Raw genomic sequence first — 26,093 nt, 5'->3', positions numbered from 1 at the left:
ATGATCCACACTGGGGAATGGGCCTACGAGTGTGGGGAATGTGGGAAGGGCTTCAGCAGGAGCTCCCACCTCATCATCCACCAGCGCATCCACACTGGGGAGAGGCCCTATGAGTGTTCTGAGTGTGGGATGAGGTTTCACAGCAGCTCCAATCTTGTCCTGCACCAGCGAATTCACACGGATGAGAGGCCCTTCCGCTGCCCTGACTGTGGGGAGGGCTTCAAGCAAAACTCCCACCTCATCAGGCACCAGCGCATCCACACTGGGGAGAGGCCTTACAAGTGTACCCAGTGTGGGAAGAGCTTCTCAGACAGGTCTAACTTTGGCAGACACCAACGGAGGCACTGGTAAGGGAAGCCCTGCAAGTGCCTCAAAATACAGGAAGAGCTTTGTGCACTGCTCCGGTTTCATTCGCCCATGGAGAATCCACACTGGGAAGAGACCTGGTGATCCATGTTCCCTGGGATCCATGCTGGGAACACACCTGTACCTTTTCCTGCCCATGGCAATGTCATGATGTGGTATCAAAGAATGTGAGACTGTGATCATAGTCCATTATATTCAATCCCATCTCAGGTCATTGCCAGGGGCAGGAAAAGGACTCCCTCTCTCTCACCAGAGAAGGGTGTCCTTTCTTGGCAGGAGGAAATACGTGGCCAGGAAGAGTCAGTTGGTGGTATTTTAGTTTTCCCTGTGAATGGTTTGTCTTATCCTTTCTGTTACCAAAATTGTTTCTGTGTCTGTTTGTTCCTTATCTCGTTGCTGTTCTCAATAAATTGTTCTTATCCCACCCTGGGATCTTTGCCTTTTGTGCTTTCCATGGGAGGTGGGAGGGAAGCGAGCGGCAGCGCGGTTTCAGCAGGAGCAGGAAATTGGGGAATGCCATTCCTGAAGCCCAGCCCATGGAAACCGAGCATCCCAGCTGGTGCCAGGCCTGGTTGCCATGGCAGCAGCCTTGGGAGCGGGTCCCTGGCTGGGAGCTGCGGGAACCTCTTCCCTCTGGTGCCCAGGGACAGGAGTGGAGGGAGCGGCTGGAGCTGAGGCGGGCTGGGCTGAGGTTTAGGCTGGATGTGAGGAAAAGGTTTTTCCCGCGAGGCTGCTGGGGCACTGAACAGGCTCCCCAGGGAAGGCTCCCAGCTCCAGGGCTGGCTGAGCTCCAACAGCGTTTGGCCAGCGCTGCCAGGCCCAGGCTGGGATTGTTGGGGTGTCCTGTGCAGGGCCAGCAGTTGGACTGGAGGATCCCCATGGCTCCCTCCCAACTCAGCCAATTCTGTGGCTCTGGGATCCCATGAGCCTGGGGATGGGACTGCAAATGGTTGCCATGGCAATGGGCTCTGGCTCCAGGTCTGAGCTGGTGTCCATGGCAACCATCCCTGGCATGGGGTCTCCATGGAGCTGCCGAGGGACTGACCATAGCAACAGGGGCTGTGATGGTTGCCTACTACATTTCAGATTTGTTGCAGGCCCTCAGATGGGCTCCATGGCAACATTCCAAGTGTCTCCAGACTATTCAGGAGCCGGAATGTGACACGCACTCCCAGGGCTTCCTGCCATGGGCAGAGTGGGAGCTTCAGGCAAAAGCTTTATTTCTTTATTGGAGAAACTCCTGCTGGGTCATGAGGTGGAGAAATGACACCCAACAGCCATCAAGGATCCTCAAACCCCTCCAGGACACCTCGGCTTTTAAATTCCTTCTAAGAGAGGAGACTGGGAGCAGCTGGATCCAATCCCAGCCCCAGACTTTGTCAAAGGTTTATGTGTAAAAGGTTAGACTGGTGGAACTGAACTGTAATGCAATTTGTCCCACAGGATTAACAAGCAGGGCCTCATCCCTACTTGATTTTCCTATTCCAGTTGGTTCTGGGGACTCCAGTGCACCCGCTCCTTTAATTTCCTCCTCGGTTGCCCGGGTGTCAGGGGACCCTGAAGCTTTAAGGATTGTTGTGGCCACTGTCAGCACGACTGCAAGGGCCGCAGTGCAGCGGGGCCCGGCCCGACCGGCAGCCGGGTACCTCCTCAAAGGTGGAAGCAAGAGAGAGATTTCCCTGGCTTGCCTGTCTGCAAAATGTCAATCTCACCGAGGTGGATCCAGCTTTTTAAATGCTTTAATAGGTAGTCAGTTCCCACAGCTAGCCAGCTCTTGGATTTTGCTTGGCACAGAGGCAGCTCTCGCTTAGCAGCTCCTCTCAGTAAAATCATTTCCATGGGGGGCTTCTTCCCTGCTCACCAAATAGCAATTCATGCAAAAGCAGCACAAACTGTTCTTCCTGTCCTCCTATCTTTGCCAGAGAGTGCCTTTCAAAGGGATAATAATTGGGAGCGAGGGGGTTTACATTTTCCATTGCAAAGGAGCCTCCTGCCTCCCTTAGCAGGCCCCTGTCTTTCAAACGAAGACACACACGGTCTCCTTTTGCACCTTCACTTGGCCCCAGCCACTCCTGATCATTTGAAGGAGCGGCTCAGAAGAAGGGGCTGCAATCCCCCAAGGCCTGGGCTGCTCCAGGCCGCTCCTGGTGCCTTGGGCTGTTGAAGGGGTGCTGGGGTGGCCTTTGTGACACAGGCACGGGGTGCTGGGGTGGCCTTTGTGACACAGGCACAGGGTGCCGGGGGGGCCTTTGTGACACAGGCACGGGGTGCCGGGGTGGCCTTTGTGACACAGGCACGGGGTGTCAGGGTGGCCTTTGTGACACAGGCAGGGTGCGTCAGGGGCCGTGGTGACGCGGGACCTTGCGGTGCCCAAAGTCCATTGTGACATGGCAGAGCCCCGCCCCGGCTGGGGGGTATATAAAGGGCTTGTGGGGCCTGGGTCAGTCCCAGGACAGTGGCTGTGTCCAGGTACCTGTGTGTGCCAGAGGACTGCAGGCACGGAGGAAGAGAAGGCGAAGCCCAAGTCCCAGCCCCCCAGGCCCTGGCCCGGCTCACAGAGAGCCCAGGCCTTGAGGGAGCAGCAGGAGGAGGCTGAGAGGGCAAGCAGAGGGAGGAGAGGAGCCGTGGAGTCCTGCGCTGAGGAAGAGCCAGAGCTCTGCTGAGGAGAAATGAACAAGTTCCAGCAAGGGACTCCAGGGGAAGCCTGCACTGAGCTACAGCTGTCCCCAGGAGAAGCCCAGAGCTGCCAGGAGCTCTCTGAGTGGGATGAAGGCCTTGAGCAAGAGCTGGTCCAAGTATGGGGGAGCTACTGGCATTTCCGGGACTGGGATGAGGGCAGGGAGCAAGAGCCCTCCCCAATTGTCTCCGAGTGGGACGAGTGCAGGGAGCAGGAGCCGTGGCAGGCGGACAGCGATCACTGTCAGGAATTCTCAGATTGGGAAGAATCTCCTGAGCAGCAGCTGTCCCCAGGAGAAGGCACGAGCCGCCGGGCACTCTTGGAATGGGAAGCTTGCCGCAAGCAAGAGCTGTGCCAGGATGGCCAGGAGGTGACTGGAGGCAAAGCAAAGAGAAAATCCTCCAGGTCCAGCTGGGATGATGACAGTGATGGAGAGCTGGCTCAGGACAGCAGGGAATACTGCGACATCCTGTGCAGCCAGCTCAAGGCCTGGCAGCGGGAGGACAATGACTGGGATGAGGTGAGCGTCCTGGAGCTGCATGAGGAAGGAGAAGAGGCCAGGCAGCAGAGACTGGCAGATTTAGCCCAAGAGGGAATCCTGCTGCCTGTCCCTCGAGAAGCTTGGGTGGAGTGCCAGGAACCTGAGCTGTGCTCACAAGAGCAACTCTGTGCCGGGCCTGGCCCTCTGGCAGCCCAAGCCACGGTGGAAGATGTCTCTTCTCCTGGGCAGCCACTTCCCCACAGGAAAGGCCGCTCGCTCTTGAGGCGGGCGCTGTGGGCACTGCGGGGGCTGCAGGGGCTGTGGGGGCTGTGGGGGCTGTTCCGCTGCCCCTGCCTGGCGGCACAGCCACAGGATCAGCACCCGCTGCCAGCAGAGCCGGGCTGCAGATGGCGGCTGCCCCGCGGCCTGCCCGGCGCCCCGAGGGAGCCGCACGGGCTGCCCCGGCCTGCGCTGGCCCTGCGGGCCGAGTCGGCCCCGGCCGCTCTGCGGCACTCCCGGGGCAGCTCCCCGAGGGCACACGGCAGCCCAAAGCGGCACCCGAATGGGGACCCTCACTGCCGGGGCTCAGCGCCGCATCCCGGCCCATCGTCCGGCCGGGAAGGCACCTGGAAAGTCATCGGCTCCCAGCGGCAGCCTGGCACCGCCAGCGGCACCCCTGCACCGGGTCCCCGAGGGCCACAGCCACACGGCTCTTGGCCCTTTGCAGGGACACTGGCTCCAGCTCCTCCCTGCTGGACTCCAAGGCCATTTCCTCTCCTCAGGAAAGGACTCCATGCTGATCCTGGGGCACTTTGGCCATGAGGAATGGACACAGGCAGGAGGTGTTGCTCCCAGGACACGACGGCGGCCTGCTGGACTGCAACACACACAGTTCTAACAAAGGAAAAAAAAGTTGTGTTTAGGAAGTAGTAGTAGGAAAGAAAAAAACCCCAAGGCCCCCCCCCCCCCCCCAAACCTGCATAAGACCCTCCAGAAACCAAAAAATGGTAAAGAATAAGAATAGGAATATTAGGAAGAAGAGGTAGAAGCTGAAGTAGATGAAGACGTAGTAGTACTTAAAACATGGAAAATTAAGAATAAGAATAAAATGTTGGAGTCTGGAATACAGAGTGTGTGCCCTTGTTTCTGATACTTAGTTATAAGATCCAGGTATAAGTTCCCCCAGGCAGGGCAGGTCCCTGGGTTCTGCCCCTGGCCCAGATAGTTTTCAGATGGAAAAACTATCAGAGGTAAGGTTTTAGAAGACAAAATGTCTTCCCTGCTGACAGCACCGTAAGGAATAGCTGCAGGGCAGAGTTTTAAAAACAGAGGTTGTCTTGACCTCTCTACAGCCTTGCATGGTGCTCAGCATGATAGATCAGGGGAAAAAATATTATAGTGGTGTGGTAGCAGCCTCAGGGAGACAAAGAGTTAACATTGTCCCACCCCAAACCCCTTGTGAAGGGCAGCCCAGGAGTTCTGATTGGGTTTGAGTCCCTGGGGGGTTCTCCCTTGGTGTGCTTCTACTCGTCCCTGACCCTGAACTCCACCCTCAAAGGTGGAAACCCTTGAGAGTTCTGTCCCTCAAAAGCCTCTTCTGTGCCTCTGTTCGGGGCTCTCTGTTCTGGACCTGACTTTGTTCCCATGCTGAATAAATGGTTTCATGAACGGGAGCCCGTCTCGGTTGGTGTTTGATGCTGGTTCCCAGAATCCTGCTGCTTCCCTGGACGAGATCCTGGAGTTGCGGACTGGAACAGCAGGGTATTGGATGAAATACACAAATTGACACATTGGGGGACGCAGGGTCTATGTGACCACTCCTCGAGGGAGAACATCTGCATAGGGGTTTATGATATAGCAAAGGCCATCACTCAGGGCTGTGTAATGTGTCAAAGGGTAAACCAACGAGTGATGACGAAACCCGTACCAGGGGGGAGGGAACTAGCGGAGAGACCCTTCCAAAATGTGCAAATTGATTTCACAGAAATGCCTCTAGCACAGGGATACAAACACCTGCTAGTGATCTTAGATCACCTGACCCATTGGCCAGAGGCTTTTCCCACTTGGAATGAAACAGCGAGAGTAGTAGTCAAAATACTTTTGGAACATATTGTCCCTAGGTATGGGTTAATCAATAACATAGACTCGGACCAAGGCCCCCATTTCACTGCCCGTGTCCTCCAGGAAACCACTGAAGCCCTGGGGATAAAGTGGAGGTTACACACCCCATGGCATCCCCAGAGCTCCGGTCGGGTAGAACGCATGAATAAGACCATAAAAACGACCTTAACTAAGCTGACTCTGGAGACTAAATTAGATTGGATAAAATGTTTCCCTTTGGCTTTATTACAGATAAGAACCCAACCTCGAGCAGATTTAGGGGTATCCCCCTATGAAATGTTATTTGGACTCCCCTTCCTAATTACTCCTTACAGCACTGCCCAGTATACTGAAGGGGAAGAAACCTCAAGGAGGTATTTGGAAACTGTTGTTAAAACTTTAGAAAAACTCAGGATAAAAGGGTATCTCCCTCAAACTCCTCCCTTTGAGGTAGACACACACCATATTAACCCTGGGGATTGGGTATTGGTAAAATCTTGGGCTAACTCTCCTCTCACTCCAAAGTTTGAAGGACCCTACCAATTTCAACTCACCACACATACGGCTGTGAGAACCCGGGAAAAAGGGTGGACACACGTGACTCGAGTTAAAGGACCAGTGGCACCACCAGATGGGGAAGTAAACTCCGAAAAAGATCCCTCTAACTGGACTGCTGTCCCCAACACCAAGGACTTGAAAATAACCTTAAGAAGGAAACCCAGAGACTAAAGTCCCCAACCAGGAACTGGAATTACAACAGTTGTTGTTAAGTGTTCTCTTGGCTGCTACATTTGTGGTTAAGTGTTTCTTTAAAGTCTGTGAACTAATGTTAAGGTGTTTTCCAGTTGTGGTTAACTTGTAACTATTATTATTATTATTATTATTATTATTATTATTAGTTGAAAAAGTAAAAGAACCCCTCCCCCCCCGAATAAGGCTCCAATTTCCTAGCCAAGACTATATTCCTCCCTGGGCAGCTTTTCCCAAGACCAAAACCGACAACAGTAAAAAGGAGAAGGACAAAAAAAATAATAAAGCTGTAAGCCTTGGACCCAGACTCCCAAAAAAGTGTGAGGAAAACCCCAAGAGGCAAGACCAGGGGAGATCAAACATGGTTCCTGCTGGACTCTTGGGAGTCACGGACAGGAGGGAGCCTAAAAGGATCATCACAAGGCTCATGGTAGGTCTGGTGATAGCAGTGCACCTCACCAATGCCATGGGGACAGACTCTTGCATGAAATGTTATTATCCCTTGTATGATGGGGAAAATCTAGGGTCCCTGGTAAGGGTCCACACAAACTTGAGTCCTTCTTGTTACAACAAATCACAATTAGAAGAGTGCCAAGAAAACAGAAAAACATATTGGATTACCAGAAATATGGCCACTTTTAGAGAATGTCTTTTGGGAGACTGTCCCATGAGGGATACTTGGCTGTGCTTTGAAAAGAACGAACCAGTAAAAGGTGAACCTGATGTGGTAAAGGAGAAAAGAGTGGACATGAGCGTGGGAAATGAAGAATGGGAAAATTTGAGTGGGAAGAACTTGTTCATTGATTCAGTTGAAAAGGAAGGAATCAAGCAAGGAATTAAATATAACTGATTGTTGGGTATGTGGGAGTACTAAAATGTCTGATATTTGGCCCTGGGAGGGAATTAGCTTGAAACCTTGAGAAATTCTAAGCATAAAATGAACTGGGGAAGGCCAAAGCACACCAGGGTATAGGAGAAGGGAAAAATGGGAGTTAAAGGCTAAGGTAATTGGGGAAGACTGTATTCTACAAACTGGAAAAAGATATAGAACCCTGGTGGGGCGGATGGCATGCAAAAGATATAACAAAGAATCTAGGAACTAAATGGGTTCCCCCAGGAGCCCAACCTAAGATATTGATCCTTAGAGAAGAGGGAAAAAGGGTGCATTCATCACAAAGGATATAACCTTTATGAATGTGCAGAAAAAGGGATCAATCCCTTCTGGGGAATTAGAAGCCTATCAAAGCATTGGGAGTACCCCTATGAAGACAGGGAGGGTTTTTGGGAAGCCCTAGATGATTTCTTTTGGATCTGCGAGGATGCAGCTTATACACATCTACCAGGAGACTGGTCAGGTAGCTGCACGATTGGGGTGATAAAGCCAGCTTTCTTCCTGCTCCCAAAAGAGATTGGCTCAGAGCTTGGAGTACCACTATATGACAACCTAAAGAGGCCCCTAAAAAGGAAGAAGAGGAGTGTAATAAGCACAGGAGGGACCCAGAATTGGAAAGGAAGGATCTGGACCCTGGAGGAAATAATAAGAACTTATGGGCCAGCGACCTGGGCCCAGGATGGGTCCTGGGGATATAGGACCCCAATATACATGTTAAACAGAATAATCAGGCTCCAAGCTGTAATTGAAATAACATGGAACAAAACAGCCCTGGCTCTTGATCATATAAGTGACCACCTCTCCCAGACCTGATGTACCTGGTGTACCAACTCCGGCTGGCAGTAGATTACCTTCTCACTGATGAGGGGGAAATCTGTGGGAAGTTCAACACCTCTGAATGCTGCCTAGAAATAGATGATAAAAGTGAAGTAATCTGGAACATTTCTAAAGAGATCAGAAAAATCTCCTACGTAGGGAACCAAGAATGGATGCCGATCCTGAATACTGATTGGTGGGATAGTTTCTGGTCCTTTAAGGGCTGGTGGAAAAAGGTGGCATTCATTGGTATAGCGGGACTAGCAGGACTGTTGTTTCTTCCCTGTGTCATCCCGTGTCTGATCAGAACGATTACCTCAATAATACAAACTAGCAGCATGATCTCTAACTCATTAGAAATAACCCAAGAGAAGGGAAAAACTAAGATCCTAATGTTAGAAAGTTCAGAGCTGAAAGAAGCAAAAAGGGTATATGACCAATACCAAAGACTAAAGAAGTTTCACTACCAGGAGCCTGAAACAACAAGTTGACGCAGGCTGATGCCTGGTCAAATTAAAAGAGGGGGGATATTGTTATAAATAAAAATCCCAATGTTCAAATTATATGTTCCTGTTTCAATCCCAGTTTAGGTCCCTGGGGTTTTGGTGTTGTAAGTCCCAAAAGGGTTCACTGTTAAGAAGTTCGTACTTGTTTTATCCTTGCATTTGTATCCCCACCCCTTATTCTCTTCCAACCCGTCAGGCAATTTAGCCGCTGCTGCCCAGGATGAACTTCCCCATTTCCCATAAAGACTTGCACATGGGTGCATATTAAAATCATATTACCACCTGGGAGCAAAGACAGCCCTGGACAACGAGCCATGCTCAGGGAACATCTGGAGGACCCCACTGTGGAGGCAGCAGGGACCTGGGGAGACTGGGTACGCCAATCCCAGTCCAGCAAGCTGGTTGCCATGACCTGGGCAGGACTTGAGAGGGAAGACACCCCTAGACCTTTGAACCTAAGACAGAGTCTCTGGGTGATCCTGGCGAGGATAGAGGCTCTGGTTCTGCTGACAGTGGATGATGACAGGCCTGTGTGATCCTCGACATCGACCACAGGGAGCAGCGGCGGCGTGCACCCCGAGCCCCCACCTCTAGGCCCAGTTCTCTCTAATAAAGGCTTGTTAATGGGAGCAGAAGGTCTCCTGGCCCTTTAATTCACCGCACCTGCAGTGCCGGGGTAGGAGGCACAGCTGGGAGGAGGAAGGGGTGGGGGGAAACTGGTTTTAGGGCTATTAATTTACTTCTCATGATCCTTCACTGAGTTTTTGGAATTTTCTGCCAGAAATCTCTCTCCTCCCCCACTCATCCACAGGTATTTGGGGCTGTTTTCTCCTTTTTGGGAGAAATCCGAGCGATGTACTGAGGCACCTAATTAGAGGTGGGAGAAGTGAGGCTCCAGGGCTTCCCGCTGAGCCGGAGCCACCGAACACCCAGGGCAGGGAAAAGCGGGCCGGGAGCTGCGGAGAACTTTGTTTGTGTTTGGAGCTCAATGGCGGCTCGGGCCGGGCCCGTTCCAGGCCTGTTCCTCATCTCCGCCCTTCCCCTCACACAGCCCGGGGGACCCTGAGAGCGCGGGGCGGGGCTGTGCCGTGTGCAGAGCCCGCCACGGGCTGCGATTGGCTGCTGCTGCCGTCACTCGTGGCTCTGGCGCGCGCTGATTGGGCAGAGCGGGGACAAGCCCGGCCCCGCTGGCGCCCCCAGGGCGGCCGTGGGGCAGGAGAGCCGCCATTGCCGGAGGGTCTGTGCGGGCCCGGCAGCGGCGGCAGCGGCCGGAGCCCGGTGAGGCGGCGGCGGAGCTCGGAGGCGGCCCCAGCCATCGCAGGTGGGAGCCGCGCTCGGTTCTGCGGGGGCTCGGGGCTCGCTGCGGGCCCGGGAGGGGGCGGCAGGGGTCTGTGGCGGGTGGCTTGTGCCGTGGCCGGCCCGTGTTGGCCCTGGCGTGAGGGCGCTGCGGGAGCGGCTGCCCGCGGTCTCCTTCCCGCTGGGGCCTCGGCAGGAGCCGGTGCCGGAGCAGCGCTGGCTCGTCCCGCTTCGTGTCGGTAGCCCGGAGGTGGCTGCGCTGTGCCCGGGGCTGGGCGGGAAAATTCCCGGCGCCAGAGGTTTGTGTGGCCAAAGGAGGCAGAGGAGCGGTGTGAGAGTGACTTTATTGCTGCCCAAAGGGAGAGGCCGTGGGGCATTTGCCGTGCGCTCTCTCCAGCTGCTGGAGGACGCGGGCTCGTTTTTGTCCTGATTTTCCCGGCCGCGTGTCCCTGTCCCTTTCCCCACTGGCGGAGGTGCTTGGAAGGTTCAGACTTCCCCATCTGCCTCCTGCATGTCCCGGTTAATATGTACCCACCACTTTTGTATAACATCCGATTTGGATGGCTCTGTTAAGTCTTTGTTCTTCTGGAAGTTCAGGAATTTAGCGGGACATTGTCAGAGCAGCGGTCCTTGTCAATTGGTAACATTTTCTGAAACTGATGCTTTCTCCCATTGCTTCCGTATGTGCAAGTCCCTGGCCCTGTCTGCAAGCAGATTCACTCATTTGGTCTGTTTTTTCTTCCTGGGTGTTCTTTGATTTTGGGATTGCTCTCAGTGCCCTCATTCTCTGTCCTTTTGTAGCCGTTTGTGGCTCAGGAGGCCTGGCTGCCCCCTGCATCCCCTTGCTCAGCTGCTGAATGAGCTGCACTCAGCAAGGTGTCGTGCATGGTGAAAAGAGGAGAGTTGCTGTAGAACGTAAGAGGAGAAACTGCATTCGTTTAACCCATGGTCTGCCAGGCAAACATGGAGATGTGTTCCATTCCCATCTGTTCCATGTTTGGACCAGTACACTGCTTTCTTACTTCCTTGTTATCTGTTTCACCACTTTTCCTTTGTGATCTATTTGCCAACAACATCATTTAACTTTCCACAAGCTGCCTCCTTTTTCTGCTAAAAGATAATCTGACTCTATCCCATGGTGAAATGTTGTGTTCCTCATCTGAGCGGATTGGTTGGGAAGAAAGTCAGGAACTGGAGCTGTCTGGTTGGGTATTATTTTGAAGACATCCTGTAATCTAATTATGCCATGGAAATGATAATTTAGTTCTCTGGCTCCAGATATGAATTTGTTAGGGTTCCCAGGGGCTGGCCCATGGTGTTGCAGGATTTGTTCTGGTGGCTGTTCGTCTTTTCCCCATTTTTGGGTATTCCCTCCAGCCAGGGTTGCATCAATTTTGGGCTTTTCTCTGATTAAATCAGCACATACTTGGATTCCCAACTGATTTCCCTTAACTTGGGGTAGCAAAAAAACCCCCAGTGCTCTAATTCATCCTGGATAACATGGAAAGTGAGAGCACAAGTAGAGGTGGTGAGTGGGATGATTCTCCCCCATTTTTTATAGTGAAGTTTTCACAACAATCTCCATTTGCAGTTTTCCTTTTCAGCTTAACCAATTTCTGCTGCAGTCAGATATCCTCACCATGGACTCTGCCTTTAGCTGTGCAAATTCTGCCTGTGCCCCCAGGCAGAGCTTGGGGTGAGGGGCAGAGGAATTCAGGCCAATTCCTCCCCCAGGCAGGAACACCCTGGTACATTGTCCATGCTTTGCCCCAGAGGTGTTAATTTGCATTTCTAAAGCTCCTCTGCTGGCTGCCTGGAATGAAGCTTCTCTTCCTGGGCAGCCATGGGATGACTCACATGGAGGGCTCCCTCCCCCATCTGCTGTTTCTTTGTTGTTTTAAACAATTTTCTATTAACTGTTTACATTTTAAAGGGCCTCCTTTCAAGGTCTTCTAGTTTTCAAAATGCAGCTTAAAGGTGAACATGGAAAAACCCATACCATAATGTTGCCATCCCTAAGAGCCACGCACAAACATAAAAACAAAAATTAGAAAGAAATCAAGTATTTTCTTTTTCTTCTCTGACTAAACACTGATTCTCACACCCCTGGCCCAAGCAGAACTGACAACAGAAAAGTAGAATTATTGCAAAAAATTCTTCTAATGGTGTAATCCTTTCACTGAAACTGTGAAAAGCAAAAACTCTCCAACAATGTCTCCAGAGAAATAAGGCATGACTTGATTCTGAACAGAATCATTTCAACCACACACAGTCTGCATGTGCAGAGAAAATCATTCCATGACATGTGAGTTTTACTAGATCTTTCCTAAACTTTATACAGTCTGAACCCATAGAAATCCATTGGTTTAGTGTTCATTGTTTCCAAGTTGTGGAGTCCTTAGTGTTTGGTTTCCTGTTGCACCCGGATTTCTGTGTCTCTGATGTGAATTAGGTCTGCACTCCTGGATTTCCTGCTCAGCCTTTTCCAGACCAGGTGTCTCCAGCTGTGCCAGGGCAGTGTCTGGGGTAGATGTTGGTTGATGTTTGCTGTGGGGCCTTGATGTTTTGTTGATGGTCGTTGTCTTTGTGGGAATCTTTTGGGCTGTTCCCAGTCTGTTGAGATGTTAAGTTCATCTCTGCTGAGAGGTGGAACATCCCTTAAAAGAAAAACCCTTTAAAATTCCTTTTCCCAAGGCAAATGCAAACCAAGCCTGACTGGAGAAATCAAATAAAAAATAATTTTACACCTGGTGTATTTTCCAATAGTCTAATCCCAGCCAGCCCAGAGTGTGAGTGTAATTGAGAGCCAGAGTGGAATTCTCACGGTGCCTTCCCCAGCAGCTGTGGCGAGGGCAGGCACAGAAAGCCCTGAAGCTCCAGCAGTGCCAGCCAGGATTGTCCCGCAGGGGCTGGAGATGCCAAAGGAGGGTGCCCAGGCCGAGGATTTCAGCAGAGGATCTGTGGGCAGCCCCAGGGGCTTCCCCTGCTGGGGATCCCTGGCTGCTGCTGCCTTGCCTTCAGTGCAGGCTCAGGGGCGGCTCCCATCCTCCTGCTGCAGCCGGGAAATCCAAATCTGCGGGGCTGCAGAGCCCTTGAGCCGAGGCTGAGGGGTCCCCCCGTGTTCAGCTGTGCTGGGGCTGTTTCTGTGCTCAGGGACACTTGGAATGGGCCGTGCCACTTGGCCACCAGAGCTGCTTCTTTCCACTGCTTCGGCAGGACCCGATGTCCTGCTTGGGTGTGTCGCAGTAGAGATGGACAATGACACCTGTTTCTTCTTCCACCATAGCCAAAGCTTTATTGCACACAGCTTATATTTACATGGTTATCAGAAGGCACCGTGCTTAATTCCAGTTGGTTGGGAACTCAGTTCACTGGTTGGTAATGGTGAGTGTACACGTCAATCCAAACTTTTCTCTCTAACAATGTTTTCATACTTTTTCTACTGATTCCCATGGGACAGATCCCTTGTTACTACAGGTGCACTTGTTTTTCTCCCCAAGAATAGCTTGTTATGTTAACAAACTTTCCATTCTCAAGATGTTTTTGCCTGGGAACTTATCAGGCCAGCTGCTAGCTACACTAAGCCCACATAACAAGTCCTAAACCATGATTTTCCAAGTCCTTTCTTTTGTAAGGATTTACCTTTATGTGACAGGGTGTTGTGGACAGCAAAGTCCAAAGGTGGGTGTGTCTCAAATCTCTCCCAGCCCGGGTCTGGATCTCTCTCAATTCAATGCAGGCATGGGTTTCTTCCCAGCCCCCTCTCCAGGCTGTTCAAACAGGAGGCTGGATTAAACCCTTCCCCTGTCCTCAATTCTAAATCCTCCTGTGCCACTGAACAAGTTTCATACTGCAGTCACCGAGCTCTGCTCATCCATTTAGGGGCTCTGTTGGGGTGCGTGGGAGAAGGTGAGGAGGGGTCCCCGGGGGTCGTGTCCCCCCCTGGGAGCGCCTGTGACTCCCCCATGTCCCCCCCATGCCGGGCTCACCCCCTTTTGTCTCTGCCAGAGCTCCTGACCCAGCTCCTGCTGTGCCCTGGGAGGGGCTTTGGGGAGCCCCCCTGGGACCCCCTTGGATCCCCATTCCTGGGCCCTGGGACCCCCCCGCATCTCCTTGCCCAGCACCGGGACCCCCTGCACCCCCTTCTCCTGCACCAACAGCGCCCTGCACCCCCTTTCCCGGGGATCCTCCCCTGGCAGCCCCTGGATCCCCCGGTTCCGTCAGCCCGGGGACCCCCGGAGCCCCATTCCCGGCCATCCCGGGGCACCGCACCCCCAGGCCTCCCTTTCCAGGGAAAGCCGAGCTGGGCACGGGGCTCTCCAGCCGCTCTGGCATTTCTGATCACCCAGAGGAGAGGGAGAGAGCAGCAGAGAGAGCGAGAAGGAGATTGGGAATCGGGGCTCGGGCTCCCAGCGCCCGCTCCTGCTCCGCCGGGGCTGGGGAGCCGCAGCCGCAGGAAAAATGGGATCCGCGGATGCCGGGGCTTCCCCCGCTTTGGGCCGAAGCCGGCGGGTTCCAGGCAGAGTTTGGGCGCAGGGCCCGGGAGTTCAGCCCAGTTTGTCCCGGGGGTCCCGCAGTGCGCGGCCGAGGAGGGTCCCGGGGGATCCCGGGAGGGGATCCAGGGGAATTCCCTGGAATTGCCCCGTCCCCTCCCCCCGCGCTCCCTCGGGCACTTTCGCTTCCGCCTTGGCCGCCCTGCGCCGCCGGGATCTGCCCGGCGACCGGTGACGTCACTGCAGCCTCGGGCTGCCACTGGCGGGCAGCAAAGAGCGGCGCCAATGGCGGGGCCAGCGGGGAGCTGCAGATGCTGCAGCAGCGGCACAGCCAGAGCGGGGCTGAGCGGGGGGAGCCGGGGCTGGGGGATCTGTGGGGCTGCGATGGCAACTGTGGCACCGCCATGGGGATCCCTGAGATCCAGGCTGAGGGATTAACAAATTCCCTGGCTCACAGCTGCAGGGAATGTCTCCGGAAATATGTCAGATATGGGCGGGAGGTGCTGCAGTGTAAAGGTGGGGAGGGCAGAATTCCCATGGGAATATGGGAATTGAGAATGCAGGATTTGGGAGAGCAAAATTTGGGAATGTGGGAATTCCCACGGAAATTCCATGGATGGATCTCAGACATCCCATTCCTGTGAGACCTCCAAGGATGGATTCTACAGCAGTCCAATTCCCATGTGAACTCTGTGGATGGATCTCACTGCCATGCCATTCCACAGAATTCCATGGGCAGATCTCCCCATCCCACTGCCATGAGAGCCCCAATCCGGTTCCCCCCCAAACCCATCCTGGGGCTCGCCCTGTTCCTTGCCTTCCCCACCCCCCACAAGACTCCTGGGGGTCCCCCCATGACACAACCAGCCCCCCCCAACTCTTCCTGGGTTCCCCCTCATCCCCCCCACAACGGGAATTCCTGGAAGTCCCCCCATGTCCCCTCCCCCAGGACTTTGGGGGTCCCACCCGACCTGTCCGTGCACCCCAGATTTCTTCCACAGCCCCCCTGTGATGGTGGAGGGTGGGGGCCGAGTGCTGGTGCCCCCCTGCCTGCAGCAGATCCAGCGGTGAGGGCAGTTCAGGGGGTCCCTCAGCATTTGGGGTCCCTGGGATTTGGGGTGACCCCCGGGCCCCCCAGGATCTCCCTGAACACGCTGACGCTGCCCGTGCGCTGTGAGAAGGTTCAAACCCAGCACGGGGTCCCCAGCACTGCCACCCGCATTGCCCAGGTACCCCCAAACCTGCCGAGAACCCCCAAAGCCCCCGGGACACCCCAACCTCCCCTGATCCCAAACACAGCCCTGGATGCTCCAAAAACTCCCCAAAACCGCAAAACCCCATAGAGACATTGAGAAGGTTCATACCTGTCATGGGGTCCCCATCTCCATCACCAGCTGGTTACCCAAAACAGCCTTGAGATCCCAAATTCCACTCCCGGGATCGCCCAAATTCCCCCATCGGGACCCCTGTAAACCCCCTTGAGAACTCCCAAAAAAGCACGGTGGCCCCAAAAACACCCAGAACTTCTGAAAACCCCCAGGAACCCCTCATGAAGGTTTATACCGAGCACGGGATCCCCATGGACACCTTCATCGGCATCACCCAGGTACCCCCAACCCCTCCCGGGACCCCCAACCCCTCCCGGGACCCCCAACCCCTCCCGGGCTCCACTGCCGGAACCAACGGGAGCGGTGTTGCCCTTTTAAGAGGAGTTACAGTGGGACCCGACAACACCGGGGGCCCTTAAAGCGGCCATGGCAGAGAGAACCCCCAAAATCCACCCTGGGGGACAAAACATCCCCTACAGGGGCTTGGGGTGGGGACACCCCTAAAAATGTCACTTAAAGCCGTCATGATCCCCCCTCAAAAGGGGCTTGTGGGGCTGCGGCCGCACAAACACCCTAAAATGGGGAGGAAAAAACACCCCTGTAGTGGTGGGATCCCCCCCAAAAAAACCTGAAAAAGAAAAACTCCTCTTGAGAGGGGCCTGAAGACCCTGAAGGGCCCTGGAAGAGGGACAAGATCCCCTCCTGTGCTGGGGCCTCCCCGAGCCGGGAACTCTCCCGTTCCTGCACTCGGGGGAGCCCCGAACGACGGCGGCTCCTGGGCTGAGCCCCCCTCAGCCGGGGCTGCGGGGGGAACTGGGGGGGCTGGGACGGGGCTTGGGGCTCCTGGGGTGAACTGGGGGACCCTCAGTGCTCCCACCTCCCCCTGTTCCCCTGTCCCGCCCCGTTCCCATTGTTCCCCCAAAGCTCCGCTGCCCCCAGCTCGGTTTGGGGGGGACCCAGCCCTTTCCCATCGTGTCCCGGCCCGGCCCCGCTCACCCGAGGGCTCCGAACCGCGCCCAGAGACAGAGGAGGGACAGAGGAGGAGGAAGAGGAGGGACAGAGGAGGAGGAAGAGGAGGAGCAGGAGGAGGAAGAGCTGGAGCGGGCAGAGGAGGCTCCACCTGCGCTCCCCGCTCTCTGCATCTGCAGCTCCTTCGGGACCATCGCCCCCCATCCCGCAGGTGCCCGGGGACGGGGAGCTCGCCCCAAATCCCCCGGGGCTCCCTGGCTTTGGGGTTTTTGGGGGGGATGTTTGGGGATGGCAGGGCTCCAGAGCCGAGCCGCAGATGCCCCTCGGGGGCACCCCGGGGGTCCCCGGGAGGTGTTTTTGGGGGGTCCCGGTGGCGGTGGCGGCAGAGCCCCGGCAAAGGGGCCGGGGGGATGCGGGTCCGGCATGGCCGGGAAAGGGGTTCGGGGCTCCCGGTGCCGGCAGTGGCTGCTCCCAGCATTGCCCAGTTGCTCACCCCGTGTGGCTCCAGTTTCCTGTGCGCCCCACGATAAACCAAATCACTCCCAGTCATTCCCTATTAGAGTACAATTTGTCTCCATTTTATCCCATTTTTCCACATTTTTATCCAATTTTCCCCATTTTTATCCCATTTTTGCTCTATTTTCCTAATTTTTATCCTATTTTCATATAGTTTTCGTCATTTTTATCCTATTTTTTATTTTTCACCAACTTTTCCCTCATTTTTTTCCTTTTTCCTCCATTTCTGCCTTTTTTATCTCATTTTTCCTCAGTTTTCTCCATTTTTTCCTGATTTTTTTCCTATTTTTCCTCCATTATTCAATTATTTCCCCAGGTTTCCCTATTTTCCCCCCAATTTTTTCCCATTTTTTATCTATTTTTTCCCCATTTCCCCATTTTATGCTATTTTGCTCTATTTTTCCCCAGATTTTTTCCCATGTTCTCTCTTATTTTCCCTATTTTCTTCCATTTTTCTCCCATTTTTGCCTCATTTTTACCATTTTTGTTCCCATTTTTACCCCAGTTTTCCCCATTATTTTCCCCATTTTTATCCTGGTTTTATCTCATTTTTCCACAATTTTATCCCAATTTTCTTCCATTTCTTTCTCCCATTTTTCCCAATTTTTCCTCCATTTCCATCCCATTTTCCCCAATTTTTCCCTATTTTTTTCCAATTTTTTCCCTAATTTTGGCTCCATTTTCCCCCATTTTTGCTCCATTTTTCCTGTCATTTTTCTCAGTTTTCCCCCCATATTCTTGTAGTTTCCCCCGACTTTTCCACGTTCTTCCTCCATTTCTATCCTATTTTTCTCGATTTCTCCTTATCTTCCCCATTTAAGTATCCCAAAAATTGAAATTTTGTGGAAAAAAAATAGAAATTTTGGTGGGAAAAAAGGTGCTTTGGTGGCAAAATTCCATGAATTTAAATCACAGCTTTCCCATGATTTTTCCATGATTTTTCCATGATTTCCAGCCAGAAGGAGGTGTGGGATTCATTCCAATATTCTGGAAGCTGGAAGAGGACCAAGCCATCAGTCTTCCAAAAAACCTGGAGCACTCAAAGGTGCAATTCCACCTTTCCCCACTCCCCGGATTCTCAGGTCTGGAAATTCTTCCACAACCTCCCAGGCAGGCAATTCCCAAAATTCCATGGAAAAATGGGATAGTTGGATTCCATCCTGGTTTTTTCCTGATTTTTCCCAGTTTTTTCCCAGTTTTTGTCCCCTTTTTTCCTGTTTTTTCCTGATCTTTCCAGATTATTTTCCTCTTTATATTCCTCACTTTTCCCCCGATTTTTCCCAATATTTTCCTAATATTTTCCCAATTTTTTCCCAATTTTTTCTTTCCTTTTTTTCCCATTTTTCCTGATTTTCCCCTCTTTTTTTCCCAATTTTTTTCCTGGTTTTTTTTCCAGTTATTTCTCAAATTTTCCTGATTTTTTCCTGATTTCCCTTGATTTTTCCCTCTTCTTTTCCCAAATTTTTCTGGATTTTCCCCTACTTTTTCTTAAATTTTTCCCTCATTTTCTGTTTTTTTCCCCTGATTTTTCCAAAATTTTTCCCTGATTTTCCCACAATTTTTTTCATTATTTTTTCTGATTTTTCCAGTTTTCATTTACTTTTTCTTTTCCTGATCTTTCTCTCATTTTTCATAATTTTTTTCAAATTTTTTTCCCATTTTTTTCCTGAATTTTCCCTCTGATTTGTCCCAATTTCCCCCCATTTTTTTCTAATTTTTCCTGACTTTTGCCTTTTTTTTCTAAATATTTCCTGGCTTTTTCCCAGTTTTTTCCCATTTATCTGTGGGGTTTTTTTCCCTGTTCTCTTTTCCTCATTTTTTCCCTGATTTTTTCCTTAATTTTTCCCAAATTTTTCCCAGTCTTCTTCCTCTTTTTTTTCCACTTTTTTCCCCATTTTTTCCCTATTTCTTCCCCCATTTTTTCCTGATTTCCCCTCTTCTTTTCCCAATTGTTTCCTGGTTAGTCCCCAATTTTTTTATAGTTTTTCCCTGATTATTTCCCTGTATTTTCTAGTTTTTTTACTGATTTTTCGTGATTTTTTTAGGTTTCTTTCCTCTTACTTCTCAATTTTCCAGATTTTGTTCCTGATTTTTCCTGATTTTTTTCCTGATATTTTCTCTTTCTTTTCCTGATTTTTTTTTCAGTTTTTTCCCAATCTTTTCTCAAAATTTTCCTTGATTTTTGCGGTTTTTCCCATTTTTTTGCCCATTTTTCCCCCTGATTTTTCCCTTTTCCTTTCCCAAATTTTTCTGGTTTTCCCAGTTTTTTCCTGATTCTTTTTCACTGTTTTTTAATGATTTCTTTTCCAGATTTTTTTATCCTTTTCCTGATTTTTTTTCCCTTATTTCCTTTGATTTTTCTTCTTTTTTCACAATTTTTTTCTGATTTTTTCCAACATTTTTCTCAAGTATTTCTGTTTGTTCTTTGATTTTTCCAAATTTTTTCCTGATTTTTCCCAGGGATTTTTGTCTTTCTTTTCCTGATATTTTCCCTTATTTTTATCAAATTTTCCCCAATTTTTTTCATGCTTTTCTCTTTTTTTCCTTCTTTTTCCAGATATTTCTGCCTTCTTTTCTCAAATTTTTCCTAGTGTTCTCCCAATTTCTTCTCAAATTTCACTCATTTTTCCTGGTTTTTTTCCAATTTTTTTCATTATTTCCCATTTTTTCCTAGATTTTATTCCTCTTTGTTTTCTTGATTTTTCCCTGACCGTTCCCAGTTATTTCCCAGTTTTATTCCTGGCTTTCCCCATATTTTTCCTATATTTTTCCTGTGTTTTCCAGATTTTTCCTTATTTTCCTATTTTTTCCTGATTTTTTTTCCTGATTTTTCCCCATTTTTTCCTGATTTTTTCCTGATTTTTCCCAGGTTTTTTGCACTTCCTTTTCCTGTTTTTTTTCCTTGATTTTTCACAATTTTTTCTTGAGTTTCCTCCTTTTTTTCCCAAATTTTTCCTGGTTTTCCCCAATTTTTTGTCAAATTTTCCCCTGTTTTTCCCAAATTTTTCCCAATTATTTCCTGATGTTTTCTTAATTTTTTTTTGATTTCACCTTGATATTTTTCTTTTTCCCTGAATTTTCCCTTCCATTTTCCTTGAATTTATCCTGGGGTTTTTTTCCATTTTTCCCCAATTTTCCAGTTTCCTTCACACTCCCAGTCTGATCCCAGTCACTCCCAGTCTGATCCCAGTCACTCCCAGTCTAATCCCAGTCACTCCCAGTATGAGGCCAGTGGCCCCCAGTTGCTCCCTGGCAGTGCCAGTGTGACCCCAGTAGCCTCCAGTGGGATCCCTGGGACTCCCTGTCTCTCCCAGTATATCCCAGTCAGCCCCAGCACGCTCCCAGTCATTCCCAGCTCCTCCCAGTTGCTCTCAGCATGATCCCAGTTGTTCCCAGCCACTCCCAGTCAATCCCAGTATGATTCCAGTCACCCTCAGTGGGATCCCAGTCTCAGCCAGCAGGGACCCAGCTGCTCCCACTGTGATCCCAGTATGATCCCAGTTGAGTGTGATCCCAGAATAGTTGTAATTCTTCCCAGTTCCTACCAGTATGATCCCAGTTGTCCCTGGAATAGTCCCAGCCCATCTCAGCATGGTTCCACTCACTCCCAGTTGCCTCCAGTGTGGTTCCAGCTGTTCCCAGTATGGTCACAGACACTCCCAGTATATCCCAGTTGCCTCAGCAAGGTTCTGGTTACCTCAGAATGATCCCATTCTTTCCCAGTTACTCACACTTACTCCAAGTATGATCCCAGCTGTGGTCTCAGTTCCCTCAGCATGGTTCCAGTACCTTCCAGTTGATCCCAGTTGCTCCCAATGTGTCCACATTTTCCTCCCAGCATGGGCCCAGTAGCTCCCAGTAACCCCCAGTCAGGTTCCATTCACACCCACTGTAATCCCAGTGGTTCCCAGTGCTATCCCTGTAGGAGCCATTGTCACTCCCAGTATGGTTCCAGTCACTTCCAGGATGATCCCAGTCACTCCCACTACAATCTCAGTCACTCCCAGTATGAGCTGTTGTACCAGCCACCCCCAGTATGGTTCCAGTCACTCCCAGATCCTCCCAGTATGGTTCCAGTCATGGCCAGAGTGACTCCCTGTCTCTCCCAGGGTTGGCCCAGTTGCTCCCATTCATCTCCAGCATGGTTCCAGTCCCAGCCAGCACCTTTGTAGTCACCCCCAGTATGATCCCAGCTAGTTCCAGTAGGATCCCAGTATGACCCCAGCATGGGCACAGCTGTTGCCATGATTATCCACTGTAGTTCCCATTGCTGCCATTTACCTGCACTTGTCTCTCTCCCAGTCTATCCCAGTTGCTCACAGTCACTCCCAGTCACTCTGATGCAGTCCCAGTTGCTGCCAGTGTGGTCCCAGTCTTACCCAGCATGGCCCAGTTGCTCCCACTGTGATCCCAGTAGGATCCCAGCTGTCCCCAGCATGGTTCCTATTGTTCCCAGTGTTATTTCAATCCCCCCAGTATGGTCACAGACACTCCCAGTATATCTCAGCTACCATCAGCATGCGTCTTGTGCTCATTCCCAAGGATTCCCAGTTGCCCCAGTAAGGTTCCAGTATCATTCCAGTACAAACCAGTCCCTGCCAGTGCTGCAACTCCTGGGATCCCCCAGCCCTCTCTGTGTTCCCCCCTCCCACATCTCCCCAGAGGAGCCCCAAGGGCTGGCAGTCCCCAGCCAGGGTCCCCAGCCAGCCCCAGGTTGGATCTGCAGCCCCCAATTTTCCCAGTTTCCCTCTCCTTTTCCCCGGGCCGGGTTCCCCCCGTCCCCAGCGGGTGGGAGCAGCGGAGAGCCCCGCGCTGCCCATCCCGACCTGTCCCGGCTCCATCCCCGCTCCTGCCGTGGGCTGTGAGGGGTTTGGGAACGGGGCACCGAGGGTGTCACTGCTCCTGGGGGAGGAGGGGGAGGGATGGAAGAGGAGGGAGGAAGAAGGAGAGTGAGAAGGGATGGAAGTAGGTGAAGGAGGTGGGGTTATGGAGGAGAAGCAGGAGGAAGGATGGAAGAGGAGGAGCGGGAGGAAGAAAAGGGACAAAGGAATATCATGGAAAGAAGAAGGAACCTCAAGGTCGAGCACTCCCTGAATTCACAGCCCCTTGCCTGTGGGATCATCCACCCCCATATTCCACAGGTGACCGAGGAAGGGGGAGCTCAGCCCAGATATCCTGGGGGATCCCTGGGTTGGGTTTTTTGGGGGGGATGATTGGAGAAAGAAGAACTCCAAAGCTGAATGGAAAATGCCCCTGGGGGGGACCTCAGGGGGTCCCAGCATCACTAAGTGAAGAGATGGGAACAGGAGGAACTTTTCAGATTCCTGGCACTTCCAGCAGCCTGGGGAGGGCAGGGACCGAGTAGACAGGGGACCCCCAATACAAGCGTGACCCCCAGCAGCTGGGATGGGGGGAACCTCTGAACACCAAGGGGAAAGACCAGAGATGGGGAACTCCTGGGAGACATTTTCAGGGCTGAATCTTGATGTTTTGGAGGTTTTTATGGGTAGCTTGTGATTTCTAAAGATGGACTTGGGCAGGAGGAACCCCCTATTCCAATGTTCTCATGAACTGTATTTTTCCTCAAACCAGGATTTCCCATTCCCAAACCTTGGCCAGATGGAGGAGGAGGCTGTGAGGAAGAGGAAGATGCCCCAGGACACCCAGGCAGGTGAGGAGGAAGTCAGTGCCCCTTTCCCCCTCTCTCCTGCTCCATCTCCCAGCCCAGCCTGGCCCCCGGCTGCAGGACAACCCCGCTGCCGACGCCGTCCTGCCCGGGGATGCACTGGGGGGATCTCCTTCCCCTTCCCTCTGGCACGGAGGCAAATCCCATCCTCTCCTTGTCCTTCCTCCCCCAGACAAGGAGCTGAGGATGGAGACCAGGGAGGACAAATCCCCACAGCAGAACCTCATGGAAGAGGCTGATTTGAGCAGCTCCACAGTGCAGGAATCCAACGGGGAGGAAAAGCCTCTGAGGTCCCGCAGGAGGAGGGGCTCCAAACCCATCCCAGGGTGCTCTGAGGAGGAAAGACCCACCCTGTGCCGGGAAGGCGGCCGGAGATCCAGCCAGGGCTCTGAGCTGGTGGTCCATGAGCAGCTTCAGGATGGGGAGAAGCCCTACAAGTGCTTGGAGTGTGGGAAGAGCTTCAGCCAGAGCAACAGCCTGATCTGCCACCAGATGATCCACACTGGGGAATGGCCCTACAAGTGTGGGGAATGTGGGAAGGGCTTCAGATGCAGCTCCCAACTCATCATCCACCAGCGCATCCACACCGGGGAGAGGCTCTATGAGTGTCCCCAGTGTGGGAAGAGGTTTCAGAGCAGCTCCCATCTCCTCAGGCACCAGCGGATTCACACGGATGAGAGGCCCTTCCGCTGCCCCGACTGTGGGGAGGGCTTCAAGCACAACTGCACGCTCATCAGGCACCAGCGCATCCACACTGGGGAGAGGCCCTATGAGTGTGGGGAATGTGGGAAGAGCTTCAGAAACAGCTCCTACCTGACCATCCACCAGAGGATCCACACTAGGGAACGTCCCTATGAGTGTGGGGAATGTGGGATGACCTTCAGCCGGAGGTCTCAGCTGATCATCCATCAGATGATCCACACTGGGGAGAGGCCCTACGAGTGTCCCGAGTGTGGGAAGAGGTTTCAGACCAGCTCCAGTCTCCTCGTGCACCAGCGGATTCACACGGATGAGAGGCCCTTCCGCTGCCCTGACTGTGGGGAGGGCTTCAAGCACAGCTGCACCCTCATCAGGCATCGGCACATCCACACTGGGGAGAGGCCCTATGAGTGTCCCCAGTGTGGGAAGAGCTTCTCCAGGAGCTCTGCCTTGACCAGACACCAGCAGAGGCACCGGTAAGGGAAGCCCTGTGAGTGCCCCAAGTGCAGGAAGAGCTTCATGCGCTGCCCCAGCTCCATCCCCCACCAGAGGACCCACGTTGGGCAGAGCCCTGATGACCCACGTTCCCAGTGATCTGTGTTGGGAAGACACTGGGCTGGTGGTCATTTTATTTTGGTTCTATCTTTTGATTCATCTTCATCCCTTTAAAACAGATAAAATTGGAATAAAAGTCTACAAATTCATCAAAGGCTTCTAAAACCTCACATTTACCGGTGCTTCAGGGGAATCTGGGATTCAGGGAGCGTTGCTGTCGGACACGAAATAAGTCACACGGACACAGCTCAAGAGATGATGAAGAAGAAGTGAACTTTATTTCTTCTCTCACAATTTATAGCTTTCTGACCATGGCCAGGGATTGGGTAGTCAGGATAGCCCCTTTCTAACCACACTGGCCGTAAGACATGTCCATCAAGAGACGTCTAACAGAAGGAATGCACAAGTATCTATGTTTATAGTTTCTATCCTGGGAAAATTCTTTAGAAACTATGTCAACAAGCTCCGAAGCTGAGTTTTCAGGGCGACAAGGGATGTACATGGGAGGGTTTTGGAGGCATTTGGTGTAGTTGTCTCCATTTCTTGGCACTCAAGGAGATGAGAGAGTTCGATCTATCACCTTTAAACCACTCAGTGCCATTGAAATCTACTCAATCCCACACCAAAATTGCTGCATTCCACAGCCCCTCAGCATGTGATGCCTTAAGTTTTAGCTTTCATATTTTTCGTATTCTGCACTGCCTAGGTTTGTAGTTTTGAACTTCCTATTAAGTGTTAGTGAGCTCTCTTCAGAGAGTAGGTAGACAAAACAATTCCTTTTCTAGCTTGATACCAAGGACGATTGTTACAAGTTCCAGGCCCAAAAGCATGAACAGGGGTGGACTGAAGAGAGAAAACAAGAAGGATGGGACTTCATCATCTGAAGCTGTCACTGCACAATGAGCCCAAATATCCAGATGGACCTAAACTTCTAAAAATGTGAGACCTTGTGATGAGTTGTCCATTTGTGTGACCATTTTTGTTCAGTCCTAGGTGTAGCTCTGGCCAGGCTCTTGTACTGCCCAAGGTGTATCCTTTAAGGCCTTTTAATAAACTTTATTCTTAACTCTGTCCAGCCTCTGTTCTAGGTCAGCCTTCTGAAGGCATCAGGTGGAATGGGGTTGGAAGGGGTTTGGGTGAAGTGGGATGCAGATCAGGAGGGGTGAGATGGGCATTGGGTGGGGCAGGATGGGTGGGATGGGGATTGATGTAACTTTTCTCTTTTTGCTTCTTTTGGGCTGAATTTTTTGTGGATATAACTTTCCTCTAGTCTCTCAGCCTCCTTTGTGCTGAATTCCCTGTGGATATAACTTTTCTCTAGTCTCTCAGCTTCCTTTGTGCTGAATTCCCTGTGGATATAACTTTTCTCTAGTCTCTCAGCCTCCTTTGGGCTGAATTCCTCTGGGATCCTCCCTCATGGGGAGTCCCACTTATCTCAGTCCTTAACATTCGAAGAAAACTCCCGGGCTCATTAGATTCTGGTTTCTGGTGTTTATTGAAGGTTCCTTACAAAAACCTGGCAGGTCTGTCCAGACAAGCTGCACAAGCTTAAATCACCACAGCCTGGCTCATCTCGTTCTAATGATACAAAATGGCCCCGAACCACGCAGTCTTTTCACCTTTATACCAATTTTTACCCTATTAACTACAGACACGTGTATTGTTATTATAACTCAACAAATCGGTTTTCTAGATCTCCTCATGTAATTAAAAGTGCGACTAACTCTAAACCAATCATTCTTTGTGCTTCTAAAAACTGCAGAAGCATGGAGAAGAAGGAAGAAGAAGGATTAAAAACTACACCTTTTTTCTTTCATCTTTACTCCACGTGTGAAACCCTCTAAAAAATCTGTATTTTCACCTCAGTGTTAAATGAAACATTTTTCTACTTTCTATTATATTTCTTACAAACCCTGGCTTGCTCAGGGATATTTGGAAGCCTTTCTGTCAATATTATATATGA

The 26,093-nt window shown here is 51.5% G+C and overlaps 2 protein-coding genes across 2 annotated transcripts in view; both read left to right on the top strand.

Moving 5' to 3' along the window:
* Positions 1-25,196, top strand: LOC147647192 (uncharacterized). The gene is made up of 2 exons (XM_086872431.1): positions 1-134; positions 23,335-25,196. The coding sequence occupies exons 1-2, from the start codon at positions 1-3 to the stop codon at positions 24,053-24,055; spliced, it is 855 nt and encodes a 284-aa protein (XP_086728557.1). The 3' UTR covers positions 24,056-25,196.
* The window catches only part of LOC111922155 (uncharacterized), a 130,503-nt gene continuing 114,201 nt past the window's right edge, over positions 9,792-26,093 (top strand). Inside the window, exon 1 of the mRNA XM_086872608.1 lies at positions 9,792-9,909. The gene's annotated coding sequence lies outside the window, so the exon portion shown is untranslated. The remainder of the gene's footprint in view (positions 9,910-26,093) is intronic.

Source organism: Cyanistes caeruleus, unplaced genomic scaffold (genome assembly GCF_971803275.1).
Source record: "Cyanistes caeruleus unplaced genomic scaffold, bCyaCae1.hap1.1 HAP1_SCAFFOLD_65, whole genome shotgun sequence".
NCBI lineage: Eukaryota > Metazoa > Chordata > Aves > Passeriformes > Paridae > Cyanistes > Cyanistes caeruleus.
The sequence above is the reverse complement of the archived record's forward strand: the minus strand, read 5'-3'. Positions and strand labels throughout refer to the sequence as shown.

Coding starts and splice junctions, on each gene's coding strand:
- LOC147647192 (XM_086872431.1), top strand. CDS start 1: ATGATCCACACTGGGGAATGGGCCTACGAGTGTGGGGAATGTGGGAAG. Junction 135..23,334: donor TGTTCTGAGTGTGGGATGAG/GTTTCACAGCAG, acceptor GTGTGGGAAGAG/CTTCAGCCAGAGCAACAGCC.